This window comes from Elephantulus edwardii, unplaced genomic scaffold (genome assembly GCF_000299155.1).
Source record: "Elephantulus edwardii isolate Elephantulus edwardi_28Jun2011 unplaced genomic scaffold, EleEdw1.0 scaffold00003, whole genome shotgun sequence".
Lineage (NCBI taxonomy): Eukaryota > Metazoa > Chordata > Mammalia > Macroscelidea > Macroscelididae > Elephantulus > Elephantulus edwardii.
Window position 1 is genome coordinate 20,836,033 of NW_006399753.1, and position 11,077 is coordinate 20,847,109.

General features: G+C 40.6%; 1 protein-coding gene across 1 annotated transcript in view; it reads right to left on the reverse strand.

Annotated features, from left to right (window-relative positions):
• COL14A1 (collagen, type XIV, alpha 1) overlaps positions 1 to 11,077 on the reverse strand; it is a 226,996-nt gene that overhangs the window by 158,230 nt on the left and 57,689 nt on the right. Inside the window, exons 11-13 of the mRNA XM_006879473.1 lie at positions 8,693 to 8,838; positions 6,792 to 6,921; positions 4,112 to 4,251 (exon numbers count right to left, since the gene is read on the reverse strand). Of these exons, the coding sequence (XP_006879535.1) occupies positions 4,112 to 4,251; positions 6,792 to 6,921; positions 8,693 to 8,838 (416 nt within the window). The remainder of the gene's footprint in view (positions 1 to 4,111; positions 4,252 to 6,791; positions 6,922 to 8,692; positions 8,839 to 11,077) is intronic.

An 11,077-nucleotide genomic window follows, 5' to 3' on the forward strand; every position in this document is an offset into this window, starting at 1 on the left:
AGGGTATATTCCCAGTAGTGGAATTGCTGGGTCAAATGGTATCTTTATTTGCAACTTTTTGAGAAAGCGCCACAATGCTTTCCACAGTGGGTGGTTGCACCATTTTACACTCCCACCAACAGTGAATAATTGAGAAACCTTTTATAATTCAAAGGCAGGCAGTTTAAATCCACCATCAGGACCTTGGGGCAAAAAGATGGGCAATCTCCTCTCATGTGATTTACAGACTGAAGATCTGCTGGAGGGTCAACTCTGGGTTGGTTCTGACTTGACAGTACAAAACAACAATACTAGATAGCTAGTAAGTGGATTTTAGTTGGGCACCTTTGAAAGTTTATTCCAGAATGTTTTCCTAAAATCCAATGACTGCATTATCTATAAATTGCTGTGTACCATAGAGTCGGAACTGACACATACCTGACCCTGCAGCAGGTTTTTAGAGGCAGTTAATTGTACGGGAGGAGATTGCCCATAATAGCAAAATCAGACAGTAACAGACATTGCTAAAATGATCTATTTCCAATTTAAGGGAATTAATGGTTTCCTTAAAAGATACTAATAATCTCTGCCCTCAGCTACATGGCTACAGATTAAGAATTGTTGTTGCTGTTGTTAAGTGTCATCGAGTTGTAGACGACTCATAGGGCCCCTATGAATGAAAGATCTGAACACTCGTATAACTTTCATCATTTCTCTAAATTCATAGTTTCCGGAGGCAAGCTATTTCGGAAGTGGACGCCACTCCTGCTTCCAAGCCTGTTTTAATTTGAGAGCTCCACCACACACTGTCCACCATGGGTAACCATTCTCGCGTTTGACACATCAGTGTCAGAGTGTTCAGCATCACGGCAACCACGAGTTACCTCTGTACAGAAAATGGACAGGCCAGTGCTATACCACTTAGAAGAATGTTTGACTAAAAACAATTAAAACAAGGTCCTCAGGGGGGAAAAAAATCCACATACTCCTATCTACTAGTCATATCAAATGTTATAAAATCCCAAAATTAAGTATATCACTCATATAAAAATGACCTCCAGTATTTATTCGAAGACCATTTAATCAAGCACAGATCTCTCATTTGGCAGCACAATGCAAGCTAGAAAGCGTAAGAAAATGACATTTAAACAAACAAACACTCACACATTCCCCATAAACAGATCTCATCTGGGTCCATTTTATATAAAGGTAGACAGCATAAAATACCAGAAGTCACAAATAAAATTTATTATATCGCAAACAGAAAGTGTAACTGATATATATATATATATATAAGCTTCTTTCTGCTTTATTAATAATCATTGCCAAAGAAGGAAGGATGCTTGATGTGAACAGTGTCCAGTAAACAGAATTGTGCTTATTCTGGCCATTTACTGAGGGAAGAAGTTAAATAGGTTAAGTTTCACATAAAAAAAGAACTTCCTGGGCCCTCTCCCATGATCAGATTATGATGTAGCCCTAAACATGAATTTCTTTGCAGCCCCAACCTATAGGCACCAATACTGTTCACCTCTGGGACAGAAACACACATCTGCATCCATCCTCTGCACCACTCCCTGACGTGGAAGTCAAGTGTTTACTGTCATTTACCACTCATCTGGGATTGCTGTTGTTTTTCCATTAGAGAATTGTTTCTGTATCCATGTCCCCAAAATAGAAATACAAATTACAGTTAAAGGAAGCCTCGCGTTTTAGGAACAGGAAAAGTTTCTTTCTTTGGAGAGGTGACTATTTCCACATGTTTGATGACTGTTTCGTTCATTTACACTGATCATGAGGTGCTCCTCAAAAGCTGAACTTGCTACTCTTGGCAAAGCAGGGCATTTTTTATCAGTGACAGGGAGAGAATAATGTGGATCAGTGCTTTTGTTTTCAGTTGTTTTACTACTTTACACTTCAAAAGCATCTGGTTGAGACCAGCCACATTAGAAATATTTGTCGTCGAGGTTACAAAGTTACAACTAAAGGCATGTCTCTTTGGGTTGCATTTCTCTGCATTGGCAAATGCACAAACATTGCTCACCTAGCACCCCATAGAAGGATGCATTCTGTAAAATGTGGCTTGAATTTAGTTGTAGGAAAAAGCTTTATCTCCTCATATGAAATGATTTGCTTTATTTGGTCAGAAAACAAGAAATGATGTAATAGAACAAACATATTTCTCTCATTATCATAGCTTCTTGGACCCAGATAAGGAAAAAACTAACATAACTCTGCTTAGTTAGCCTGTGAAACATATTTCCAAGGAAAGAATTTCTAAAAACATTAGAGATTATGTTCAGGTTTCGTGATCTGCATCATTTGTGAGGATTTTTTTATTTTTTATTTTGAAATATTTTTGTTCATTTTACACAAAACTTGGACTCTTAAAAAAAACAAACAAAACAAAACAGAAAAACAACCAACTGAACTTGGACTCTTAAAGTTTTCAACTTAACCTCATTTAACTGAAGTCCTTCAGATGCCAGCTTATCCCAAAATAAAAGGTTAAACTAAAAAACTGACCTCATTACTAATTTATTACTTCTGCAAACATACTTCTTACTCCCAGCCCCTTGTGAGTGCTGCATTTTCTAACAATCGTCCCCCCTCAGTGTACATCCTCCACCCCACAGTCTTCTGCAATGTGCCTGGTAGTCCTTCCCGAAGAGATGGAATCTGGGTTCCTCTTGGTGGTAAACTCTAGTGGGGGCTGTAGCATCTTCCACCGAGGGTGGTGGTAATTGTTGGCAGTGCCATTGAGTTGGAACTGACCCACAGCTGACCCTTCAGCAGGTTTTCAGAGGCAGTAAATCCACAGAAGAAGACTGATTACTCCTCCTTCTTCTGCAAAGCAGCTGGTGGATTTGAACTGCATAGCTTAGGGACTGAGCGCAGCTTTAGCTTCTTACCACTAGGCCACCAGAGAAGCGGTATTATCATTATGACTTCTAAGACTGATTCTCAAAAGACATTATAGCTTCTAACTGGCTCACTTCACTTTCCCTTTGGACATGTGTACTTAAGATCCTGGGTCAAAATGGAAAAAGCTAAGCTTCCCTGCTGGGTAGAGCATGTGAAGCACCCAGTTAGAGATACAGAGGGTGATCTCAGTCTTTCCAGGGCAAGTACCAGATATACAACTATAGAAACTTTCAAGATAGCACCAACTCCAACCACAGTCTGGCTACAATCACACGAATGACTCCAAGCCAGAACTGTACATCCAAGCTTCTCTTCAATTCCTGACCACAGGAAGTGTCCTTAAAAACTGGATAGAGCTGGTTTGAGCTATTACTCCTTGAGATGACTGGAAATGCAGCAACAGATCATGTAAAACACACTATTGTTATTGTTTTAGTTAGGTGCAGTCAAGTCGAGCATGACCCATAGCAACCCAATGAACAAAAGATCTGAACCCTGCTCTATCTTGAGTCAATCTCATACTTCCTGACACACAAGAGCCCACTGCAGCAGTCACTGTGTCAATCTGCCTGCTTGAGGGTCTTCCTCTCCTTCGCCCAGCATCATGTCCTTTTCCAAGGAATAGCCCCTCCTAGTCACATGTCCAAAGTATGTGAGGTGAAGTCTCATCATTCTCGCCTCCAATGAGCTCCCCGGCTGCACACTCTCCAAAACATATGTTTGTTCTCTTGGCCGTCCCTGGGATGTTTAGTGTTCTTCTCCAACAGCACAGCTCTAAGGTGTCAATTCTTTTTCTGTCATCCTGACTCACTGTCCAGCTCTCAGATGCATAGCAAGTAATCGGAAAGGCCTTGAATCAGATGTACCTTAGTCCTCAAACTGACATCATTACTCCTCAATAATTTGGAGAGGTCCCTAACTGCAGATTTTCCTGGTGCAATATATCTCCTATTTCCTGACTGCTGGTACCAAGGGTGTTAACTGTGAATCGAAGCAGGATGAAGCTTTCGACGGTTTCAATCTCCTCTCCATCCATCATGATGCTGCCTATTGGTTCAGTGGTAAGAATCTTTGTTTTCTTGATATTGAGATACAATCCATTCTGAAGGCTACATTCCTTAATCTTCTGCAACAAGTGCTTCAAGTCCTCCTCACTTTCAGCAAAACATAATCACCTATACATTACACTACATCTTCCACTACTTACCTCATTGATTTCTGTTCCATCAGCATTGTTATAAACAATTCGATAACCACTGATCTTCCTTGATGTGGGGTCCCAACTTAACCGGGCACTGTTGGAGCCGATGTTGGAGATCCTCAGGTTTCTCGGTGGGCTTAAAGGCACTTTACAGTAAACGAAATAGAAAAAAAAATTACTAATCTCTAAATAGCATACTTGTGAGAGAGATGAGAAATAACCATCTTGATTTCTGAACTAGTCACATACAAGACATAATCACCTATTATTAATTTCAAACTCTAAAATGTCAATGAATTGTCTTACATAAAACAAAGAATGCACTTTCATAAGCAAGAGGTTTCTTTATAATGAATGAATAGCAGGAATCAGTTACACATGCTTATGAATGAATTTGGAAGCAGGAGTGGCATCCACTTCCTAAATAACATGCCTCTGGAAACTCTATGAACTTTGATAAATGGCAATAGCTGTAGAGGGGCTTCAAGCCTTTTTTGTTCGTAGGGTTGCTATGAATTGTGCTCGACTTGAAGGCAGTCAACAACAACAATAACAACAACATGAATAAACAATATTTCAGAACATGTTCTGTTTATTCTTCTTCCAGTTAGAGCTATTATAACTTTGACTCTTGTTTTCTTGTTATTGTATACTGTTGAGTCGGATCTGACTGGCACAGGAGGAGATTGCCCCTCCTTCTCCAGCAAAGCATTTGGGGATTCGAACCTAGAACTATTATAACTGGATACAAATGAGGAATCATTCTACTAGATCAAAACCAGGATACCTGCATTCAAGCCTAAGGCATTCCATTCAGGCACCAGTCAGGTAAAGCCTTCCTACTTCTCTGTCCCATGATTTCCCAAGTGCAAAATGAGAGAAGTCCATCTGTCATTTCTACTTGGGTATCTATGAGGCATCACCAAGTGAACAAATCCAAAAACCAACTACTGAATCCTGCTCTTCTCCTTCAACGTGCTTGGTAGACTTATGGGCATCTTTCTTATTAGTGAATAAGGATAGTTTTTCTTCCCATTGCTTTTGCCTAAAAACTTAGAGGTATCTTGGACTCCTCTTCTTCTCATAGTCCACTCTTAGTCTATCAACAATTCTTTCTACTGATCTTCAAAAGTGGACTGCTTCTCTCAATTAGCACTGCTTACATCTTGGGGGGGAAAGACATTGTTACTTTACACCTAGAATTCTGCAATGGACTCTGGCTAATAGCTGATCTCCCTGCCTCTGTCCATATTGTTATTGTTGTGATTAGGTGTCATCAAGTTGAGGCAGACTCATAGCAACCTTATGCACAACAGATATGAATCTTGATCTATCCTGTGCCATTTCACCCTCTCTGATAGATGTGAGCCTATTGCGGCCATAGACATGTCAGTCATTAAGGGTCTTCTTTCTCACGGACCTTCCACGTTTTCAAGCATGATATCCCTTCCAAGGAATAGTCTCTCCTAGTAACACACCAAAGCATGACAGATGAAGCTTTGCCATCCATGCCTCCAAGGAGGACTCTGGCTTAACCTTTTCCACAACAATAGGTAGTGACTTTCTGAGTAGCAAGTGTGATCCCTTAAAAGCGTGTCAGACCATCTCAATCCTCTGTGCAAAACCTTCCAAACAATTAGCCAACTTCCTCAGTGATCTGCTAGGCTCTCCATACCTGGTCCCCTGCCAAACTGGTCTCAACCACTCAATCTCCTACCACTCTCTTTTTTGCTTGCATCATTTATAAGCATCATCCCTATGCCAATTATCAAGGAAGCTCAAATCGAAGGCCATTGCCATGTGACTCTTTCTGCCTTGAACGCTATGTCTCACCTATGTCCATGGCTGATCTCACCTGTCTCAGGTGGCTGGACCTGTGTGACCATCTTTGTGAGGTTTTATGTAATCACATTATCCAAATTCATTCTTCTATCTAACACAACCTCCCTTCCTTCCATGTTTTTTTATCACATTTCACATTTCATAGTTTACTGTATTTCTACTCCTACATGTTGCATTTTGGCTCCATTCTCAGGGATCAGGGATTTTGCTTCAATTCTGCCTTCATTTGTATCCCTAATATAACATGTACTCAAAAATTACTTAATGAATGAATATCCTGCCTTAGAGACTCGTAATATTTTTGTGAGACTAATTTAAAAAATTGACAAACAAAACCACAGTACTTTGCTGCTGGCTGAAATTTTAGAAAAAGTGCAGGTTCTTCTGTGGATTCCTATAAAATACATAGCCTTCTGTCAAATCCTCAGGTACAACTTTCTGATTCAACCAATTTTAAATTAATCAATAATCCTTGAAAGTGTCAATAACTTTTATACAGATTACCAAGAATAAATGTTATGAAACTTAACTAACAAAATTAATGAGTTGGAGTTCCAACTTGACTTCTCTTCCTCGAAGTCTATGCTTTTTCCTCTATATTCTGATTTAGCATTTGGATTTAGACAAGGGTATCGGTAGAATTATCTAGAGGAATCTAAAGCTCAGCTGCAATATTCATACATTTACAACCTCACACACACAAACACACAAGGAAGATATGTATTTTCTTAAGTTATGATTAGCTCTTAATATGTTTCAACCTAAACTTGTATATCCAATTAAAGATGCCAGCACTTTGGGGGCTGTTTTCAAAGTATTTAATCTGTATGATTCAACTACTCACATGTTGTTTCTTGCCCTGTAACCGGATCGCTGGCCTCTTCTCCAAACATGGCATAAACGGTGACTGTGTATTCCGTATTGGGTAAAAGCCCACTCAACTCAATATCGGTGTGGGTCTCTCCAATTTTCATCTATGAAGAAAACACTTATCAGATCATTTGCCTATTTAGTATTAATGCTGAACGGAGAGGAACTTCATAGAGATGCGTTTTTGTGGGAGAAGACTTTGAGCCCCTCTCATCCCTTTTTCCAGCAGGGTCAGAGTCCTAACTCTTTGAATTATTTCCTGCCATTTTCTATTAGGAACAGATCCCACAGGACCATATAAAACTGAAGAAACTCAGGCATGCTGTTATAGGATAACTCTTTACATCTGGACAAACGGTAACTGCAGCCAGAAAAACAAAGTCAACTGCATGGCCCCCAAAGCCATGTGGGTGGAACTGAATGAGAAATGTGCTCTAGAAAGAGTGAGTGTAAGACTCAGGCCAGCACGCTCAAGGCAGGGCCATGTGGGCATCTTTCACCACACATCCTAGCTAGTGCCCTGGCTGGACGCCTGGCTTCTTGTCTCATGTCTGACTGAGCTGGGTCCTGACGTCACCAGGAGATCCCTCCTGCAGACTCAAAGTTCCTTCCTTATTCAAAGAGAGCGACTCGTTTCTACACCCAACTCAGCAACTTGCGCTTCGATTCCGGGCTATCTCTGCTGACTCAGGGTGAGTCACATGAGTGGACATTCTCTCTTCTGTGACCAGTCACGACAGAGTTTTATCTGCGTTTTGAAAAAGAAGCAGGTAAAATCTTAAGGCACACTGTGTGCCACACAATTACAGTGTAATTTTTAAATGGTTTTTTAAAAGTTTTAAATATTTCCACATAAAGAAATGTACAGAAAATAACACATATACCCTGATGCTCCCCCAACTTAAGATCCAAGAAATAGGAATTTTTTTCCATAATGATATCAGATCTCTTTTTTTTAAAAAAAAAAAAACACAAAAAAAACCAACATAATCAGATCACCCAAAAGTGCTTTTTCAATATTTTATCACTCTGAAAAATGTAATAGACGTCACTGTTGTTGTTGGTGTTAGGTGCTGACGGGTTAAATATGACTCTTAGCGACCCTATGAACGGTGGACCTGAACCCTGTCCTATCCTGTGCCGTCTTCACACTTCCTGACACACTCAAGCCAATTGCAGCAGTCACTGTGTCAGTCCACAGCTGAGAATTCTTCATCTTCTTCACTGATCGTCCAGCCTTTCAAGCACAGAAAGGACTGAACTGACGAAAGGTTTATATAAAGGGGCTCTGATGGCCTAGTGGAGCTGCAACCCACAGGTAGGCAGTTCAAAAATCAGTCAGTTGCTCCAACGGAGAGAGTTGGTCAATGCCGTCTTGAGTGATTTACTGCCTTTGAAAATCCACTGGAGGGTCAGCTGTAAATTGACTCTTACTCATCAGTATATAACAACAACAACATTGCTAGTCTATTCTCAACAGCAAAAATTAATCATTGACAGTTTAATTGTACGCAAAAAAGGTTAACTAAACGTTATCAAAAGTTTTCTGTAGATAGTGGGATTATAAGTGTTTCATTGTTTTGTTCTAACTGCTTCTCTGAAATTTCTGTATGTTATGGACTGAAATTTTATAATAGATGATGTTAAGAAAGTAAAACTTTGTAGCTCTGGTGGCCTATGGTGTAGGAGCTGGGTTGCCAACCTAAAGACCCGTCATTCAAATCCACCAGCTGCTCCATAAGAGAAAAAGGGACAAGATCCTTCTGTGTCATTTACAACCTGTGAAAATCCACTTGGAGAGTCAGCTATGAACTGGTTCCAACTCAATGGCAGTGAATCTGAGGTGTTTCTTTTGATCGGACAGTGGGTGGTTACCTCTTTTTCATCTCCAGCCAGACCCTCAGTAAGAGGTGCATAGAGGATCAGGTACCCAGATGCTCCAGCCACTGCATTCCATTTGACGCGGAGACTGTTCTCAGTCACATCATAGAGTTCAAGGTCAGCAGCCATGGGCAAAGCAACTGCAAGAAGAAATTATTTTTACAGGGCCAGCCATTTATAATCGCACTCCTACAATTCAAAGGATCCACGTGCTACTTACTTCCAAAGTAAACATGGCTGGTTTTTCAAAGTGGGCATTCTGAAATTTATTCACATAAACCTTTCACATAAACCCCTGCTGGGCAAGTCAACACAGTAAACACTGAAACTAAAGAAGGAATGACCCCTTTCCTTCAATCCCTCTGTGGTGATGGGCACAATTCTCGGGGGCAAATCATAGGGAGGAACATTATTCAAGAACAGAGTTTGTGTGGTGCTTTAGTTGATTTGAACTGCTGCCCCCCACCCCCCCGTTTTTCACACATTTTTATCTAAAAAAAAAAAAAGAGAGAAGACCAGAGTTGGCACGTAGCAGTCACCACCAATGTCTGCTGGGTCATTTAATCAATGACCCTATCTATGGGTGGCTGAATGCACAAGTGTATGGATGAGGAAATGTTCATTGGCACATTTGACAAGAGACAGGCATGGGGCATGACTAAATCAGTGGCAAAGGGAATAAAATGGAAATAAGAAGAAAAAAAAAAAAGCTAAGTTCTAGGCCAGATTAGGGGGAATTAATGCTACATTTTAAGATTATGATTTTTTGAAACGCCAATGAATAACATGAAACACTGTGGTTTCCAGAAAGAATTCTACGGCCTCCATAATGTGGGCATATTCATCTTCTTGTCGGATTGGAAGGCTCCAGAGCAGTTCTTTACTTGACAGTTAATTCTGTGCACGTTGCTACTGAAGGATCTACAACACATTATTAGACACATTTATTTGCGTGTTCTTTGTTTGCATTCTGCTTTATTGGGCCTCTATATGTTTCTGCATAATTGGGGTTCAAATAGCAAATCATAAATTTTTTTTCAGGGATAAATTCAGCCACGTATTGGGAATGATTACACCGTCCCTGGTACTCATCAAGCATTCAGGAGTGTTAACAGTTCTCGGGGACTTGTTGTTTTGCAAAGGCCAAGTTCTTAGTTCACCCTGCACTGTCCAGCACACTGTGTCAACTTCATCAGTGGCTAAAATGCCTGAATCAGAAGGTGCTTGAGACTATGACGCTTTAATATTGTCTTCTCATTTTCTATTCCTGTGTGGGCATATCACGTGTATTGCCTCAAGCACGCTCAGGTAAGGAATTATTAGTATTCAGAAGCTTGTTTTCACATCAATGAAAAGAATAGCAAACACAGATGGAACATCATTTCTGCAAATAGGACTTGTTCAAAGTTCCTTGATAAGGTCTTATAGACATACATTCCAAAATCTCTAGCTCGACTGTGATCTTTGTTTCCTGACATCAGGAGTCTTCTGGGCTTCTGAGGCACCTCCCACATTAATAAAGTCACTCAACTCCTTCTCTTCACCCTTTCACTGCTATTTTGGTTGTCTGAACCCTCTTCTCTCCCTTGGTCCTCAGTTGTCACTACTTTCCACTAAATGCCACAATGCTGGCCCAGTGACCTTTTTTTTTTGTTGTTGTTGTTGTTGTTGTTATGTGCCGTCGAGTCGCTTGCTACTCATAGCGACCCTATGCACAACAGCCCTAAACTCTGCTCTGTCCTGTGCCAATCGCACTGTCTCTGACACTCCCTTTTTTTAATTAATTTTAATGAAAATTTACAGAGACTTGGGGCTTCCATTCATTCATTGTTGCACTTTTCTCCCTACCTATGCCCTCCCCTCCCCATTTCATTCTTCTCTTTGAAAAGTAAAAGAAAATTTCTTTCATTACTATACAATCCCTCCCTCCAAGTTCACTCCACTGTGCAGCCTTCATTCTGGCCTCCTTTTGAAAATGTAAATCTATTTCCCTGATTGACTAGTAGACGCAAGGAGCCAGGTTCCCCTCATAGTCATGCCTTCTGACCAATGAGACCTGCCCCGCAGGCCGTCATCTCTACAGCAGCAAGTTTTCCAGTGCTTTTCCCTGAGAGTCACGGGGGTGAGTTCATACCGACAATCCTGGTTGGCAGCCAAGTGTGTAATCAGTGTGACACTAAGGGTTCTTTTTTTTAAAAAAAAAATTTTTCTACTAGTTTATTTACAAAATTCAAATACAAATTTGAACAAATTCTTTCAATTTCCCTCCCCCTCCCCCCATAAAATTGTACAACCCAATGATTAATCCTCCCTCCCCCTGCACATCCACATCCCTCTGCTTCCAGCCTCTCCCACCTCTCTTGGGTCCTTATACTCATT